The 20,282-nt window shown below is 41.0% G+C and overlaps 1 protein-coding gene across 1 annotated transcript; it reads left to right on the forward strand.

Moving 5' to 3' along the window:
• Positions 1-4,140: 4,140 nt before the first annotated feature.
• On the forward strand, positions 4,141-5,259 carry LOC306762970 (D(1) dopamine receptor-like; the record flags this gene model as incomplete). Its single annotated transcript, XM_079249635.1, has 1 exon — positions 4,141-5,259. The coding sequence occupies one exon, from the start codon at positions 4,141-4,143 to the stop codon at positions 5,257-5,259; it is 1,119 nt and encodes a 372-aa protein (XP_079105761.1).
• Between the last annotated feature and the right edge of the window lie 15,023 nt (positions 5,260-20,282).

Below are 20,282 nucleotides of genomic sequence, written 5' to 3' on the forward strand. Positions count from 1 at the left end.
ATTTATTTACTTGTTTGTTTGATAAATTATTGGTAAACTTATTCATGGAAATCATATATAATAAGTTATGTTCACAGTGTGAAAACAATTATTTCAACTGAGAAATGCTGTGCTGCTGTTTCCAAATAAATTGTCTACTTTCATAATTTCTTCTCATTGGTTTTGTTTCTAAACCCATTATAATTCCCATCGCATTGTCCATGGTGGTACTTTTTCCAATGCTACAGATGTGTGTGTGTGTGTGTGTCTTTATTTTCACTGTAAAAGTATTTGTAATGTAGAAGCTGTGATAGTTCAGGATCTGCTGTTGTGATCCCTCGAGTTCAAATTTTGCTGCCTAAGTGTGGTGTTTTTGAAGTCAGAGCTGACACTGAAGCCCAGACTTGCCTAATAGAAAAATTAAACTCATACCGACGAACAAGAGGTGCATCACGAGGAGATTAGAGCCTATCCAGGCAATTAGCAGGCGAGAAGCAGGGTACACCCTGGACAGGTCACTCATCCATTATCCCCCCACCCACCTATCTGTAACACAGTTCTGTCAAAAGACTGTAAACTATGATGTGAACTTCTATATGGCAAGCAAATCAAAGTGTGTAAATATTCCAAACAATTTAACTCACCCATCCAGCACAAGTCTGTTGAAAAGACACAAATCATGTTTGGGTGAAAAGTGAAAGGGTGTTTATAAAAACGTCCGTCCTCACCCACATATTTTAATGCACAGTTGAAGAGGAGCGGAGCCTATCAAAGCAGCTACCAGGAGAGACGCCAGGCATGACCAGAAGCACTCGCCATTCCATCAGGGAGAGACAAAGGAACTGCCCAACCCACAGTTAACACAGGGAGAACCCACACTTCAGTAGAACATGTCGACGCACACAACCCAGCCGAGAGCCAAAACTGTGACTCTCTGAAACAACAGCAGTAACCACTGTCCCACCAATCAGCCAGCCCAAACATGAAAAGTGATGGCACATTTTTCACAACGAAGATGAGATGTCCTCTTAAGGTTGTTTTAGCCAATCAATGATCAGAGAATAAACAGCTAACAAAATACAGCGCATCTGAAATATTCCAAAACATTTTGTACCACTATCCACATGGTCTAATTTAATTGTAATTAATTAAAAAGTTAAATAATAAAAAAAAAAAAAAACTGAGTTAAAAAATGAAATAAATAAATATTTATACATACATATACATATATATATATATATATATATATATATATATATATATATATATATATATATATATATATATATATATATATATATATATATATGTGTGTGTGTGTGTGTGTGTGTGTGTGTGTGTTTGTGGGTGGGTGGGTGGGTGTGTGATATGACAGGTGAGGATAAGGACAAGAAGGTGTTGGGGAACTAGAGGACATATTTAGAAGAGACTCAAAGTCCCCCACCTTCTGTTTTAGCCAAAAGTGTGGGACATTGTAAAGACATTATAAGCAGCAATATAAGCAGCCTAACATGCAAAATAGAGCAGAGATACAGGAAGCAACAGTAACAGAGGGTGACAGGGAATCAGAAACATGGACTGTGCTGACTTCTGTAGATATGCATGGCTGATAAAAATACATAATTGGTATGACTGTGTCATATACATGCACTAAGAAAAACATGTAGGGGAGAGAGGGATGATATTTTTTCTTTCTTTTTCTTTTTTTTGTTGTTGTTGTTGTTGATACCGCAAGCCTGTTTGGCTCCGAGCCATCTTACTCATAGCATTTGTGCGTTTTCTGCGTGGCTGGGCATCTGTCATCCCACATCAGACCAAAAAAACTCACATGTTTTGTCATGACATTAACTGCTATACAGAGGATTTGTCACATCGCAATGTCTGCAGAGCAAATTACTCAGTCACTCATTATATTATTAAAAAGAGAGGAAACATTTTAAGATTTGACAGTTGTTATGCGGGAAAGAAAGCAGAAACCAACATCCTTTGCCCAGCATGAAAATCTGAACTACACGGGATGTAAGTTAGAAGAGAAGCAGCTGCACCTTTGAACAGGAAAAAAAAAAAGAAAAAACAGAAGCAGAGATGGAGGTGGTTGGTTGGAAGAAGAAATGCTCTGAAATATGGGCCAGCGACTCTCTGACCTTTCAACTCCCAACCCTGCCTGGCTGCTGTCTTTCATGTCCCTGCAGCAAAGCAGCACTCACACAAGAGTACCAGAAAATCACTGGCATGAACAGAAAGGATAAACACACCATTTCCTCCAAACACAACAACAACAACAAAAAAAACATTTTAAATTGACAGAAAACACAGTCAAGAGAAGCAGAATTAAATCTTCTCTACTGTAAGCGTCGAACTCATTTATCTCTGAGTCATGTGGATTATATTATTAAATACGTCACATCTCTGAATCTAACAGAGTGGATGTTTGTGAAGGGAAAAGGGTTTGCGCTGTTTCGTTTCCTCCTGTCAGAAATACTTACATCACCGCAAGGTGACGGCTGGCATGTCACGACTGTTTTTTGCATCCCTCTGCATCTTTCATGCAGTGCATCATGGGCCATCATGTTCTGCATGAGAGAGACCAGCTCAAACAGGATGACAGCCGAGGGTGCGCTGAGTGATACTGCCCACATTTTTAGAGGCTGTCTAGAAATGATCACTCAGAGAAATCAGAAGTAGTAATCCATGCTTTAGTAGTGAATATTTTCTTATGGGAATAAAGCAAGCTTCTATGAATTGTGTGTCACATGTAACAGGTTCCCTGGTCTTATTTCCCTGCAATTGTTGCCTCTTTCCAGTAGGTGGACTCAGAGACCAGCTACACTTGAATGTTTGACCCACTTCCAGAAATTGTCACATTTCTTTATGCAGTTCAAACAAATCTAAGCTCCAGTGGATCATTTTAATAAGCGAGTCTCAATCATTGCTTGCTGTGATCCTAATCAGTGCAGGTAGGACCACCCACAAAAAAAAAAAAAAAAGAAAGAAAATCTAAATTTACCTGTTGTATTAAAGAGGTCAACAGCAACACTAGTTGCCAAAGAGAAGGTGGGGGGAGCAGTGACGCGCTTTTCTTCCCACAGCGCGCCACGAGGCTCCGCGCGCCACTCGGTGTTGAATGGGACAGCGCAGCGTCATGTAAAAGTTGAGGCGGCAGCGGTCAGGATTTGTCCGCAGACCCGCACTGTGGCTGCAGGGAGACGCACTCAGAGCGACAGTGGCACTTCGTTCCTGTGTGTGTGTGTGTGTGTGTGTGTGTGTGTGCTTTTAAACAGGACAGCGAGCGATGTGGCGCGCGTGGAATCGGTCGGCTTTTAGGCTTGTGTTTGTGGATTATGGAGCCTAAACGCATTGGGGAAGGACTTTGTTTTGTTAAGTTCCTGTGGGAGTAATGGGACATTTGTTTTTAAATGCCATTTCAAGCTACGGGATCTCTGTGAGGTGAGTATGGATAAACACAAGAGCAGGAAAAATTACGTTTAAGCCATTGAAGTGTTATAAATCTAAAGTTTTCCTCTGTAATCATCACAGGTGAGATTTTGCAGGGAAAAATCCTTTTGAATCGGACAAGTGTGACCTTGACGTCATCAGAGCCTTTAGAGAAAGAAACAGTACAAAAATGCTGCATTATTTAGCATTATTAAGAAATTATACACACACACATTATTTATATATATATATATATATATATATATATATATATATATATATATATATATATATATATATATACACACACACACACGTGGGTGTGGGTGTGGGTATATATTTAATATGAAAATAAAATATTAATATGTAATGTTTTTTAAGACTAATTAATTTCTTCAATCTCCAGGACTGCTGATGAGTTCACTAAGCAGACAGGATTCCTGAAATCACTTTTGGTTTGTGCAGACAAAAGGAAACAATCTGAGGAATTTACTACCTCTTCATCACTGCAGCCCGAATGATGTCAAGCCTAATTTACAAAGTCAGGAGAATGTTTCTCCCAGAACAAACTTGCCTCGGACAAATCGTCTTTCATTCTTTGTCAGCTGAAAGAATGATGGAGGATTTTTGCAGGCGGGACATCGGGAGTTCCTAAATTCCAGTGGAATAATGTAGCAGGACTCTTTTAGCATGGCATGAATGCTTCCAGCACGCAGGTGTTCAGGGATGGATCTCATGAACTTCACAACCGTCATCGATGACGGCTTTTTGGATGAGACGCCATCGAGCCGTGTCCTGACTGGCTGTTTTCTCTCGCTACTCATCCTCACCACCTTGCTGGGAAACACTCTGGTTTGTGCCGCCGTCACCAAGTTTCGACACCTGCGGTCGAAAGTGACCAACTTTTTTGTAATCTCCTTGGCTGTGAGTGACCTCTTGGTCGCCATCTTAGTGATGCCATGGAAGGCAGTGACGGAAATCGCAGGGTTCTGGCCATTTGGCTCCTTCTGTGACACCTGGGTAGCTTTTGACATTATGTGTTCCACAGCATCTATTCTGAACCTTTGTGTGATAAGCTTGGACCGATACTGGGCCATCTCTAGTCCCTTTCGCTATGAAAGGAAGATGACACCCCGAGTGGCCTGCGTGATGATCAGCATGGCCTGGACATTGTCTGTCCTTATTTCCTTCATCCCAGTGCAGCTCAACTGGCACAAAACCCAAACTAAGTCTTACAAACCTCTCACGGAATCATTAGTGTCACTTGGATCAAACGCTACATCTGACCAAAGCCCAGAGAATTGTGACTCGAGCCTAAATCGGACCTATGCCATCTCCACCTCTCTCATAAGCTTTTACATCCCTGTGGTCATCATGGTGGCCACATACACTCAGATCTATCGCATCGCACACAGACAAATCAGGAGGATCTCTGCTCTGGAGCGTGCGGCCGAAAGTGCCAAGAACAGACACAACAGCATGGGTAGAGGCTCCAGCATCGCAGAGTCGGAGAGCTCTTTCAAAATGACATTTAAGAGAGAGACAAAGGTGTTGAAGACGCTGTCAGTGATTATGGGGGTGTTTGTCTGCTGCTGGCTTCCATTTTTCATCTTAAACTGCATGGTGCCCTTCTGCGAGCAGTCGAGCGGAGGAGAGGCTTTCCCCTGCATCAACCCCACCACCTTTGATGTGTTTGTGTGGTTCGGATGGGCTAATTCCTCCCTCAACCCCATCATCTATGCCTTCAATGCTGATTTCCGCAAGGCCTTCTCCATCCTGCTGGGCTGCCACAGACTGCATCCAGGAGGCCACAACATCGAGACGGCCAGTCTAAACAAGAAATGACTCACGACTCTCACAGCACTGACTCATCCTTTGGTTCAAAGACTCCAAGAGTTCCTGTTGCAGCCGGTCTGACTGACTTCAGAAGAGGATTTCTGTGATAACTCTAAGTTTGACTTAAGGGCACCATGACCACACATGTGCCCAAGGTTGCATTAGGTAAAGGGACCTGTCTTTATGCACACTGTTGCAGTGCTCACTCACAGTCTTCAGAAGCTCCTAAGAGAGTTGAGGAGATTTGGGATTAAGTCTCTCTGCTGTTGTGCCAGAGGTCTGATGGTGCAGCGGTGTTGACATCCTGCTGGGACAGATAATCCCAGAACTGGGCAGTGTGCACCGTGTCAGACACTGCTGTCCCTCCTTACCACCACACTGACATGCACAATCACACACACACACAACATCAAAGGGAACGCCGCCAAATACAACATAACTGTGTTGCAGGTCACACATTTCAACGTGACAGCTCACAGAAATATTCTCTCACACAACATTAAATCCTTGGCTCTGTAATGGACTCCTGAGGTAAAGCATTGTACCAAATGATGTTTGGCATAAGTGCAGGTAAAATACATCCACAAGTGACTTAATATTAGAATGAAAACAGATTGGAATTATATCGTACACGTTTAAAAGGAAAGAAAGCTGTGATCTGGATTTCTTTTAGAAGCCATAGCAGCTTACAAAATCCAAACTGTCATTGTTAGAACTGTAAACCACGTTTACTCAACAGCCCTTTGATAAATTATTACTGCTTGAAAGTGTTGTATAGATGACTTTCTTATGTTACCTGATGAAATCCATATTTACCATTAAGAGAAGCAGATAATGTTTTTATATTAAAAAAAAAAAACAAAGCCTTAGCTGGAGATATTTTGGAGCTTAAACTCAAAATGAGCTAAAAATGAATGAAATACATGAAAATCACTCAGTTTTTAGTGTGTATGAATGTGGATGGTGTTTTTATGGGTTTAACTGTCGGTTATGATAAAAAACTTGGCAAAAAAGGAATTTTTTTCTAAGGAAGGTCATTTGTGTTTGTATGATTATTTCTTTGATGAAACAACACTCCTGGACAATAAATCTTGTAGTGTTGAAAAACCTGTTTATTTCTCTTTTAAATGATGCCAGATTTGTAAGGAATATACATTTGTAGGATGAGCAGTTGAGTTGAGCTTGTGGGTTGGACTGGTAACAAAATTACCACATTTCCTCCTCCAGTCCAGCAGTTTATTCTGTGATTCCCGTTTGAGCTGCATGATGGAAGAGTGTGTGGCCTCACAGCACTGTGGCCTCACAGCAAGAAGGTCGCTGGTTCGATCCAGCTGAGGCTTGGACAGTGGCCTTTCTGTGTGGAGTTTGCATGTTCTCCCCATGTATGTGTGGGTTCTCTCTGGGTAATCCGGCTTCCTCCCACCATCCAAAAGGATGCACATTAGGTTAATTGGTTACTCTAAATTGCCCCTAGGTGAGAGTGTGAGCGTGAGTGGTTGTTCGTTTTTGTGTGGCCCTGCGATGGGCTGGCAAGCTGTCCAGGGTGTACCCTGCCTTTCGCCCAAAGACTGCTGGGATAGGCTCCAGCTTCCCCGCGATCCTTCATTGGACAAAGCGGTTAGGATAATGAATGATTCCCATTTGGTGTCATTTATTGGATGATTGAAGTTTGAAGAAACAAGACATAGTAGGAATTTATTCTTTTAACAAACAGTGTCCCGAGTAGCTTGTGAATAAAGCTTACAAAGAGACTACAGCCTGGCACCTCATTATGATCGTCACCAGCCATCATAATGAGGTGGAACACAATGCTGTGGGGTGATTTCCCTTTCTTAAACCATATTTATCTCAAATCAGTCAGTGTGGATGTGTCGGACACTCTGGCACTAACATCATGCTTAAGCTGATCCTACAAGTATTCAGTGGGGTTAAGGTCAGGGCCTCAGGCTAGTCCATCTTCTGCACTCCTAGATTCTGGAGTTAGTTTCTGAATCTGCTTCTGATTGCAGAATTTCATCTCAATACCTCTGCACTAAGATTCCCCACAGTGGTGACAAGGCTTGTTTTTCCACTAAGGAAGATGTTCCCACACCATCACACTACTTCCACTAAAACATATTACCCCATCAGCACAGCAATCTGCATCAGTTCTCCATATCTTTTCCAAACGTTAACCTTACAATCCAGCGATTATAGGCAAAATCTGGACTTTTTGCTGAACACAACCTTCCTCCTCATGTTTAAAAGCACATGCTGCTGTAACATTTGGAGATGGTACGAGTTGTCATACAGCACAGGCCAATAAAGATCTGTCAAAAGTGACATACTTGGAGCAGATAGCTACTGACTGTTTTGGCATCCAGAATCCATGTTCACACTCATGGACTGATTCTAATCAGCCTCTTGATCATCATCAGTAGCAGAATATGCCGTTGAGTACTGACAGAGATGCTTTGGGAAATTTATTAAATGCACAACCCAAATACGCAACCCGGCTGCTAATCCCACAAATAAACAGGAAACAGGTTCTTCAACAATGTAATCAACCAAACATAGCACAAAAAGTAGGAAACGCTAAGTTGGAGAAATCTAACAGAGGGTGAAAACAGGCAGCAGCAGCAGATGATCACACATCACACAGGTTGTAAACGAGTCATCAGATTACACAAGTTATAAAGAAAGAGAAATGAAAAGCTTTTTTTTTTGTTTGAATAAATTACAAAAGACCTGAACTAGTCCTAAACCCTGTTATGAAGTAATTATTCATTCCATTTGATAGCTCTGCTGGTGCAAGTGAGTTGTTAGATAATGAGCCCGTTTCCGTGCATCCGAAAAATCTCATTATTACCTGATTATGGAGTCAACAAGATAATTCAAGTGATCATGTAAAGACCACAATCCTTTTTCAGATAATGTCTGTTATCTCATTATGATAAATTGATATCTAGATTTCTGCCTGATGATTTGATGCCTGAGCATGGAGCCCCGAAAATCTGATTTATTGAGTTTTTAAAAAAAAAAAAACTGTGTTGTGTTTGTCTTTTCTGTTAAAAAGACTGAAGTTGCAATGTGAACAGAACGGAGTATAAACAAAGTACAGCACTTGCATTTAGTTCATTTTCCAGATTTAACCCTTTAACTTTCACAGTAACAAAAAAGCCAGAGAAAAAGATCTCTGTGTTTTTCCGTTTGTTTTGGACAAGAATAAAAAGATTAAAAGTTTTTGTTTTAATTTTTGTAAATATGAGATGTTAAAAGAAGTTAATAATAATGTAACATCTGTAAGGTTGAACTTTAGAACAATAGCTTGGGTTTTACATTCCCAAACCAATTGGCTCAGGCAGGTTTATTTCCACAATTTTTTGAAGAAATTCATCAAAGTCACTGCAAATCTATTTTGACCAAATGGTAGACCAGGTTAATAGCCCCCACATTAGAAGCTAACGCTAAGACATTTTCCGGTTTTGTAATGAACCTTGATGGCATTACTTTAGCTTCCAGTGCTACAGTGAGAAACCTTGGAGTAATATTTGACCCTGACCTGTCCTTTGGTCCACATATTAAGCAGGTTACTAAAACAGCCTTCTTTCATTTACGTAATATAGCCAAAATTAGGGACATTCTGTCTCGGAGTGATGCAGAAAAACTGGTTCACGCTTTTGTTACTTCGAGACTAGATTACTGTAACTCTCTATTACTGGGCTGTCCTAAATATGCCCTGAAAAGCCTTCAGCTGATCCAGAATTCTGCAGCCAGAGTCCTGACCAGAACCAGCATGAGAGATCATATTTCTCCAGTTTTAGCCTCTCTTCATTGGCTGCCTGTTGAATCTAGAATAGAATTTAAAATCCTTCTCCTTACATATAAAGCCCTCCACAACCAGGCACCACTATATATCAAAGACCTCATTGTTCCTTATATACCAAGTAGAGTACTTCGTTCGCAGACTGCAGGCTTACTTGTGGTTCCTAGAGTCTCAAAGAGCCGAGCAGGAGGCAGAGCCTTTGGTTATCAGGCCCCTCTCTTATGGAATAAGCTCCCAGTTAGTGTTAGGGAAGCAGACACCCTCCCCACCTTTAAGACTAGGCTGAAGACTTATCTTTTTGATAAGTCCTATAGCTAGGGATGGTTAGCATCCCTTAGTTATGCTGCTATAGGTTTAGACTGCTGAGGGACATTTCCTGATACACTGAGCTTCTTTCTTTTTCTCTTTATCTCTCTCTTTTACCCCTCTCTCTTTTACCCCCCCCCCATAACAGTTTTGCATCATTAACATGTATGTCTCCTGTCTCAGCAGGTCTCCCTGGCCGGGAGCAGCAGTTCCTGTTGTCTGTTGTCTTTCTGTCCTCTTCCCCCCACACAGCAGAGGCAGATGGCTGCCTGTCCTGAGCCTGGTTCTGCCGGAGGTTTCCTTCCTGTTAAAAGGGAGTTTTTTCCTTCCCACTGTTGCCAGTGTGCTTGCTCAGGATGGGAGATTGAGTTAGACTCAACTCAATCTGTTGGTTTCCTTATATAGGCTGTTATGAATTGGCCTTCATTATGTTTTCCCCTCTGTCTGTAAAGCGTCTTGAGATGGCATTGCCGTGATTTGACGCTATATAAATAAAGTTGAATTGAATTGAATTGAATTAAGACCACTGTGGCCACCACATTCAATAAAGACCAAATGTAACAGGAAGTTATGTCAGTGTGTACTCTGAAAGAAATCCCACATTAGACAGGAGATGTAGACAAGGACATTTCCAATTTGGCTTTTCAATATTGCATGTAGCTGCGTCAGATCCAATGATATAATTATCTGAACGCTCCCAGATGTTGAGTTTTGATGGTCATGCAATCGGGTTTGGTGTTGAAGCTATATGCAATGTGAAAAAGTTATCCATCGTATATTAATTGTACATAATCTCCAACCCCAAACTGCTTTCTAATTTTCTTTGTATTAAAAATAAGAACAAAAGCACGGCAGTGAACTGATTGTCAGTGCATTTTATGAATGTTATTACTGTTGTGCTCACGCTGTAATTGTACTTCTGTGAGAGATCAGATTCTCAGCCATACCCAAACTTTGATTGTTGTTTGATTTCCAAATGAAATTAGAGAACTTTTGAGCACGACTAAAATCAGCACAATGTACTGAAGCTGAATGAGGATGTGACAGAAGGACCCCAGCCAGTGGAGCAGTCCCACAGTTTTAGGTAAAAGCTGCTTGTCTCAATTTAATTTAAGTCAAAGTGGTAAATTTGTTAACTCCTCTGGAATTGAGTGTCTTTATTGGTTATAAAAACATGTTTTCTGTAAAGTTTCTAAGCATCAGAATCCATTTAGTACTGTATCTAAAGTGGATGTTGAATCTGTTGTGCTTCTTTTCTTTTGGACCAGATGAGGTTGAGTAACATCCGTATCATTCATTTTGTTGTCATAAAACTGCTGTTAACTCCACAAACATTTGATTTTTACTGATAAAAAGCTTTTAAACGTCTCCCAAATGTCTCTTATAAGTGAAACTCAGAAATGTCAGCGCACAAACTAATGAACATGTTTTTGTCTGTTTCCATGAAATCTGCTGTATGTGTGATTGGCTGTGCAGCTTTGACCTCCACACATCAAATCTCCTGGGGCAAATTTCACACCAAAATCCAAAGAGTGAAACCTAATGGGACCAGCTGTGTTTTACATCCAAGATCTCACTCTCGCATTTCGCTGGTGTTCATGTTGTCTGTTCAGTCTAGTGATGTATTGCCATCATTAGCAAAGTGAAGTGCCCCATCTGGACTCGTGAACAGCTTGGAATAATAAAGTAGTGCAACCGCTGTGGCACCTCTGTATCTTCACCGCTGGCTTTGTTTCTTTTATTAATTGCATTAAAGCTGTGGCTGATGCTCTGACTCTTTCAACAATACATCCTAGCTAAAGCAGAATTTTGGCTCATGTATATTCCTGCATTATTTCTGTTTTGTTGAAGAGATGGTGGTGAGTATAAATTGGAATTTTCAAGGGAGTGATCGATTGGAATATAAAGGATGCACCTGCCTTGATAACTTTAATGACCTTATCTATTCAAATGCATGAATGGGGAGTGAGAGAAATATGGAAGCAGCTGAAGTGTGAATGGAGAGCAGAGCAGTGACAAGGACGTGTGATGGGTTTTTATTTCACGAGACCCACCGATACAGCTTTTGTTATTAGCCTGGGAGAGTCTGGAGCCAAACCATGAGGACAAATCTAAATTTAAGATGATTTGGCGTTTTGATCTGTTCATTTCAAGAGTGTTTGAACCTTATTACAGAAACAACTTATAAAAAAAACAAGTTTCAAAATACACCTTTTAATCAAATTTAAGTTTATTAGAAATTTGAAAAGCTGATTTCTTTCTCTGTCTCGCAAACACACACGCTGTGTTGTCCTTTAAAGTCCACTTACTGTGGGCCCTGGACTGTCCTTGCCTCTGTAAAAGCTCCTCAAGCGTGCCACGGGAAAGGAACAGCAATTAATTTGACTGACATCACTCAGAGTGATGGCCGTGGTGGTGACAAGACAAGGCGTATGCGCATGTGTGGGTAAATGTGTGTGTTTATATGTTTGTAGCGCAACGCCGCTATCACCTGCTCCACAAACCCAGTCCAGAGTGTTAACAATGTGACGGGAAGATTTCATTTTGTTGTTGTTTTTGTTTTATTATTATTATTATAAAAAGGTTTTCAGAGTGATTTTTAGATTGGCACATCAAAGACGGGACATTAGATGTGGCAACTTCAGATGATGCTAATGAAGGGCCCTGAGGAAAGGATTTATTGAAAGAGGGAGGGTATAAAAGGGGCAAGGACACAAGCGTGGTCTTATGTAAGAAACAAGCAATGACTGCTTTAAAAAAAGAACCACAAATGATGCTCTGTAAATATCATAACCGAGCAGGAGAGCCTCCACAGCGAGACTGCTGCTACGAAGGCACAGTCAAATGCTGCTCACTTCTATGCCGGGCACGCCTGGCCACATGGAAACAGATAATTCATGTATTCAGATTTCTTTGTTGCCTTCAGACGAGATTGTGGGAAATTAAACAGTAATTAAACAGTCTGCAGTGATCTGCTTTGCTCTCCATTGAGTATGTATAATTCATAGCTGGTAAAGACTTTGCCAAGGCAGGAATGAAACCAGTTTTAAGTTTCACAATTAAGACCAGCCCACTGCTTCTTGATGTAAACTGAATAAATGAAACATCTGTTTACCACTTATAATCCAGTTTTTTTTTGTTGTTGTTGTTTTTTTTTTTTTATTACTAGCATGAATACAGCTGTAGTTGTTTTTACAGTAAAAAATAGGCATTAAAAGCTCATGCACCAGATTAGAAAAACATTGAATAAAACTAATTTGTTTTCATGCTTTCATTGTGGAAAGGTCGTCACTTGCAGCAGGTGCAAAAGCTAAACACATCTGTTAGTACTCACACATCACATGAGACCATAGTAAAAACCTAAAGTGGAAGCACCTTATGTTTCACGCAAATCATTTCCTCTCCCATGTTCTTTTGCCTTTGTCCTCCATCTACTGTGTCCTCATCTTTTTTGCTTTCTTCCTCCATTATTACTTCCTGTCCTTAGTTTGTCTCCCTGACTGAGATTTGACCTGCTGATTTCTTTTTCATCTAGTACACAGATATTCAGAAAACATAATTTTTTCAGTGATACACACATATGACTGATGTTAAATCCTGTAGATTCCTCTGAGTTGACTAAACACATCTCTCTGTGGTTGGTGGTTACACTGAGGAAAATTAGACCAGTTCTGTTTAATTTGTTGTATCTACAACTGAAAATATTCAGTTTAACCCTCAGTCAAAACAGTCAGATTAGTTTTATTGATGTTATTCTCCATCTGATGCATTTTTTTTTTTTTTCTTTTCATTCGAAATCTCAGTGACATTTTTTTTTATTTTTATTAAACAGTTGAATGACTCCTGGTCTAAATAGTGATCCACTCTCCAGGTCATCTTATCTGACCAAATCTGGGTCTGTGGAATTCAGGTGAGGTGATATCTGGGACATATTACTGCATATGCATGCAATGAATTACTGCATGCCTGCAGTAATTCAATATTTACTTTATGTAACCATACTTATTACTGTGCCTTTTAACTAAACAAGATGCTTCACTTTGAATGTTGCAAGAAACTTCTGTTGTGTTCAGCACAAATATTTAGCCACAGACAGACGTTAATCTCAGTGAACGCTCTAGAAATAGCCATCAGCTCCACGTTTTCTCTCTTTGTACCTGGACAGTAGCTGGCAGGACCTCACTCCTATTCAGCTCACTTCATCATAACCTCATCACTTCTGCTTCTCTGTTACAACTGATTCTCAGATGTTTGAGGTAGTTTGTGGTCTTCAAGCACACACACACACATACGTCAAGCTGCACATCGTTGCTGTTTGTGAATCTGAAATATTTCCACTCATGATCACTGCATGTCAGACTCCTCACTGAGCAATGAGTGCTGTGCGCTGTTGCACGCTAAGCTCTGCCTTGTTTCACATATGCCTACAGCAGGTGGAGGGAGAAGTAGCTCTTGTCCATCCTGAAAGTTTAATTATATAGATGTTGGTAGAGGTGGAATAGATATTTCAGTAGCCTATCATCACTTCACTACTAAATAGATAATCAGTTCTAGCATAGCTTGGGTCTGTTAAAACACACTTATTTATTTATTCATTGGATCCAACAGTCACGTGGCCCACCCAAAATACCCCTGAATCTTCAAATTAGTCACTCCGGCACTGGTCCCCACAATTACACAAGAGCCTAATACATTTTTAAATGTCTGACACAACACACTGGCAGGCTTAAATGAGTGAGCGTGGTAGTGACTCCAGATGAAATGAGTCACAGTTCAATGGTGATGGACATGAATACACTGTGAACGCTGCATGAAACGATGCTGCTTTTGATTTTTATTTTCTTATTTTGTAGACATGTGAACTCATTTGAAAAAAACCCAAAAACAACTTAAGTATATCAACACATTGGAGCAATGGTGCAAGTAAGATAAGATAAGAAAAGATTTATTTATTTATCTCCGTAGGGAAAGTGAATTATAGTAGCAGCCTCAATATCAGAAATATAAATACTGTACATACAGTATATCTATAGATCCTATATGTAGAGACACATATATTTACATAGAATAAAAATAAAATAGAAAATTAAACACAGTAACTAACTCTTGGAAGCTTATCTTTAGAAACTGCAGTGCAAATTAGAAAACAATGAACACAGTAGTTAAACAGTAGTTAAAGTCATTGCTGGAAAGCACCCTGCAAATATTTTGACCCTTCATGTCTGTCCTTCTCAGCAAGCTCCCTTTCCTCATTTTCTCTTGCACTGCATTGGTCTTTATTTTTTATTTATTTTTATCTCAGCCCTCTTGCACTCTTCCTTCGCCCTCTCTCTGTTTACTGTTAGTGCTGTGGGCCGCTGGCAGTGCTGTGCTGCCATTCGTCACTGCAAGTGCCTCCAGTGGAAAGGACAGGCCCTCTGACCTCACCACTGGGAAAGAGACGAGGGAAACGGGGGGAAGGAAGCATCACAGAGGACTCCTCAATGAGGGGGATAAGAGGAGAGGAAAGTAATGATCAAATTGAGGAATACAAACAATAAAATAATAATTTTCCATAAGAGTTTCTAATATGCTCTTTGGGTGATTCTAGTTCTAAATACATGTATTTGCTTTCTAGCAAAAATGTGATCACATTTCTAACTATTCAAATGGGATTCATGGAGATAAACGTGAGCTTTCGTAGTGTTGTATGCTGCCTACTTTGGTTCACTTTATAAGCATTGACTGCTGCAAATTGAGCAATCAGGTTGCAGAGTCTATTGCTAGTTGAATATTTTTCTACTGAATTTTGCTGTTTTTGAGGTGTTTTGTTGCAATTTATTTCTCTCTGAGCCTGTGCACAAACTGAAGGTTTCACACCTATCCTAACAAGAATTCCACTTATAATAAAAATGGAAAGAAATGTTTTGTTTTGTTTGATTTTTTTCTTTTTTTAAAAGATGGCTTGTGTCATTTTACAGTGATAATGTTTGTCATGCCTTTTGGCCAAGGACCGTACTAATTCTATTTTGTTCATGATGTACATAAATAAGGTTAAAAAACAAGAGTTCATAGTTAATAAATATTAAGAATGAGTCCATGCTTAAAAGGGTTAAATATGTTAAAATCGAAAATTAGACAGCGTAAAACATCTGTATTGCAAACAATCTTTGTGATATCGATCATACCTTTACCTGAGCGAGTGAGCGCTCTTAACATAGAAAAGGTCTTTGACGTAGTTTGCCTGGTAAAGTAAAGCAGCAGCTCATATACACGCTAAATGTACCCTCATACGCTTGTACCTTGGGAAACCTTCTTCTTTGTAAGTATTAATGTTAAGAAAACACTGGCATATGTGTTGGTATTATTCTTGTTGCTAGAAATATGTTGGTAATGTGATATGCACATGAGGTTTGAGCTAGGCCACCAACTTCCACTGTAGCATTGAGATGTGTGTCAGCCAGTAATTTGCTTTTCTTTTCTGTATGTTTCAGTTACAAAAGAAAAAATGGAAATGCAAATATAATTCATAAAAAATCTTCAATAAGAAACAAGAAAAGCAAGCCTTGTGTGAAGAACTTCTTTAAAAATATTTGCTGCTTTGTTCGCTGGCTGTCTAACTTCACATAGGCACGTGTTGTGAGGACAGCACAGTAAAAAGACGTTCACTCGGCGGGTTCAAGCATACAGAGCTACATTAAGCAACTATGAGTCTACGCTCAGGAAAGAGTTATCTCAAAGACTTTGCTGCTGAACAGCTAAGTGAAGCAACCGGTGGTGAGCAACAGCCAGACGTTTCACCTCAACCAGCTACAACACAGCAACAGTCACAACCAGGGGACACCAATTCACTGTCATCCAGAAGATCAAGTAAGCTGTCTCAACAGTCATCATCAACTACCAGCCACAAAAGCCTATGCTAAAGCTAAGGCTGCACGAGCTCAATTAGCTTTCGCGGAGAAAGAGGCAGATGTGATGAAACAGAAAGCAGAATTGGAAGCAAGTATGCTAAAGCAAAAAGCTGATTTAGATGCAAGCCTCCATCTTCTACAGTGCCAGAAGGCTGCAGCTGCAGCTGAAGCTGAAGCCACAGCATATGAAGAGGCAGAACTCCAAAGCGGGGAGCCCAACAGACCCCAGTATGTAGAGTTCGAGCCTATCAGTGCTGCACAGCGCACTAGTGAATATGTTCAACAACAAAGTGAGTTACTTTATTCAGATATTCAAGATGATGCAGTACAGCCTTTCGAGAGAAATGGGAAGGTTGATGTTCAAGACAGTACGCAAATGACCCATCCTGTTACAGCCAATGTTCAAACAAACCCACTACTGGGAAGCAGGGAAATGAAACTGGAGCCAACAGTGAACCCATACTCAGGTAACACCCACCTGCTTAACCCTCCAAAACAAACTACTGATCCTTCTAACAGCTACATGCCTACAACTAACAATGCACAAGAATTTGCAAAATATCTCATTCGTAAAGAACTGGTGAGCACAGGCCTCCTGCAATTTGATGATAAACCTGAAAACTATTGGGCATGGAAAACTTCATTTCTTAGTGCAACTAATGACCTGAACTTGTCTCCCAGAGAGGAATTGGATTTGTTAACAAGGTGGTTAGGTCCAAAGTCATCTGAACAAGCTAAACACATTCGTGCTGTACACATCCTGAATCCTGCTGCGGGTGCCAAGATGGTCTGGCAACATCTTGAAGAGTGCTACGGCTCACCTGAGGCCATTGAGGATGCACTCTTAAAAAAGGTAGAGGACTTTCCAAAACTTACAAATAAAGACAATGTTAAGTTACAAGAGCTTAGCGACATCTTACTGGAGCTGAATTGTGCCATAGAAGATGGTGCTCTACCGGGGCTTGCTTACCTGGACACTGTTCGAGGAGTCAGACAAATAGTTGACAAACTTCCTTTTAACTTACAAGAAAGATGGTCAGCAGTGGGGATACAGTACAAAGAGGCTCATAATGTGTCATTCCCTCCTTTTTAAGTTTTTACGCAGTTTGTGCAGCAAAAAGCAAAAATGAGGAACGACCCAAGCTTTACTGTGTCCAATGCCACCAGTTATGTTGCATCTCACTCAGAAAAACTGAGGCCCTACAGCCGCAAAACTACTGTGTCAGCACACAAAACGGACATTGTAGCAGAACCAAACCAGAATAGTCTCAATCCGAAGAAAATGGAAGAACCAGATCGCCAGTGCCCTTTGCACAAAAAACCTCACCCGTTTAAGAAGTGTAAGCTCTTCAGAGACAAACCAGTTGAAGAAAGACAGGCCTACCTGAAAGAGCATCACATCTGCTACAGGTGCTGTGGGTCTGTCCAACATATTGCAAAAGACTGTAAAACAGTGATAAAATGCATCGAGTGTGACAGCCCTAAACACTTATCAGCGATGCATCCTGGTCCTGCTCCAGCTCCAGCTCCAAAGAGCACCACACCAGCATGCAATGACAGCAAAGAGCAAACTGAGAGCTCACCCTCAGTCATCTCAAAGTGTACAGAGGTATGTAGCCAAAGCAATAGCCCACGTTCTTGTTCTAAGATCAGTTTAGTTAAAGCATACCCTGCAGGTCAAAAAGAGAAAGCAATAAAAATGTATGCTGTAATAGATGAACAGTCTAATAGGTCACTAGCTAAGTCAGAATTCTTTAGTCTCTTTGACATAGAAGCTAAACCAACTCCATACACCTTAAAGACTTGTTCTGGAAAAGCTCAAACATTTGGAAGGAGAGCTGTTAACTTCTTTCTTGAGTCCATAGATGGAAAGGTCAATGTTACGGCTGCCTGTATTGTTTTTCAGTTTACTAATTCTGAACCTTCAGCTGGTATTCCTGCTCAAACACAACTCTGATTGCTGCCTCCTGGCTGGGATTGGTCCTTCATGTCACCTGCTCATCTCCACCCTGCCCATTGGATAATTGGAACTCCGGACTCAGCTGACTCCACTAATCACCAGGACTTAAAAGACACCAGGAGTCTTTCATTCAACGGCTACCACTGGCTCAGTCGTGGTCTGCCCTCACCCTGTGTTGTGACTCTAACGTGTTGTAGTTCTGGAAGGACTTTTTGACTTTGTATAAAATCCAGTCCTGTTATGTCTGTTAGTTTTTGTTTTGGAATAGTTAAACCAATGCTGTATTTTGTTGGATAACCACTTTACGGGCTTGTTTTGCTTTTGGTTTGGCTATTTTGAGGCCATTCCTGGCCTATTCTTGCCTTGTCTTCCTCCTTGGACAATAAATCTGTCTTGGTCCACATGTACACCTGGCCACAGGTTTTTCTTTTGTGCGGCTCAATTGCCCTAGCAGAGTCTGGGTCGTAACAGTCAACATCCAGCTACCCCCTTTAATCGAATGTGATTCTGTTCCGGATGATAGATCTGAGATACCCTCTCTGGAGATTGCACAGCATCATTCACATCTGCTTCCAGTGGCAGATAAAATCCAACCTGTTGATCAACATGCTCCAATCCTCTTACTCCTGGGTCGAGACATCCTCAGGGTACATAAGGTACGCGACCAAATCAATGGGCCCAATAACGCACCCTATGCCCAAAGGCTAGACTTAGGTTGGGTTATCATGGGGGAAGTGTGTTTAGGAAAAACACATGGTCAGTCAGAAGTCAATGTGTACAAAACGCACACCTTGGACAACGGCCGAGCGTCCTACTTCGAACCCTGTCCAAACATAATTCATGTCAAAGAGAATTATGGTGTCGCTGTAAACACTACGCTTAACACAGACAACCTGGGACACTCTGTTTTTGTTAGATCGGAATGTGATTGCAAAAAAGCACTGTCTATTGATGACAAAGCATTCCTGAATATAATGGACAATGAAGTTAGTCAAAATCAAGAAAATAGCTGGGTGGCACCGTTACCTTTTCGCTCTCCAAGGAGAACACTTCCAAACAACAAAGAGCAAGCCCTAAAACGCCTACACTGTCTCCGAAAGACTCTAGAAAAGAAACCAGAAATGAAGGATCATTACATCCAGTTTATGCAGAAAATGTTAGATTATGATCAAGCTGAACCTGCCCCTCCCCTGCCTGAAGGTAAAGAGCATTGGTATCTGCCCACATTCGGTGTATACCACCCACAGAAGCGAGAACAATTACGAGTCGTGTTTGATTCTAGTGCAGATTGTGATGGGATATCCTTAAACCAAGCGCTTCTTAGTGGACCAGATTTAAACAACTCGTTAGGAGTGCTGTTGCGCTTTCGTAAAGAGCCCATTGCCCTGACAGCTGATGTGCAGCAAATGTTTTACTGCTTTGTAGTGCGTGAAGACCACAGGGACTATTTGCGCTACCTATGGTATGAAGACAATGACATGACAAAAAACATAGCTGAGTTCAGAATGAAAGTTCATGTGTTTGGAAACAGTCCATCTCCCGCTGTTGCCATCTACTGCATGAGACGGGCAGCACAGCAGGGTGAACGAGAACATGGCTCTGATGCAAGACAGTTTGTTGAACGGCAGTTTTATGTTGATGACGGGCTCACATCACTCGCCACGCCAGAGGAAGCAATCGACCTACTTACGAGGACTCAAAACATGTTGGCAGAATCTAATCTACGCCTTCACAAAGTGACATCGAACTGCAGTCAAGTTATGGAAGCTTTCCCTGCCGAAGATCGTGCAAAGGATGTGAAAGACTTGGATCTAGGAGTGGATCCTCTCCCTGTACAGAGAAGCTTAGGACTCTGTTGGAACCTGCAATCCGACAGCTTTATGTTCAAAGTATCAAACGAGACCAAACCATTCACACGAAGGGGAGTATTGTCAACAGTTAATAGTCTCTATGACCCGCTAGGTTTTGCTACCCCCATAACAATGCAGGGAAAAGCGCTACTTAGAGAGCTGTCATCTGATCAGAGAGACTGGGATGCCCCCCTACCCCCTGAAAGGCACGAGATGTGGGT

This window comes from Telmatherina bonti (genome assembly GCF_933228915.1).
Source record: "Telmatherina bonti genome assembly, chromosome: 12".
Lineage (NCBI taxonomy): Eukaryota > Metazoa > Chordata > Actinopteri > Atheriniformes > Telmatherinidae > Telmatherina > Telmatherina bonti.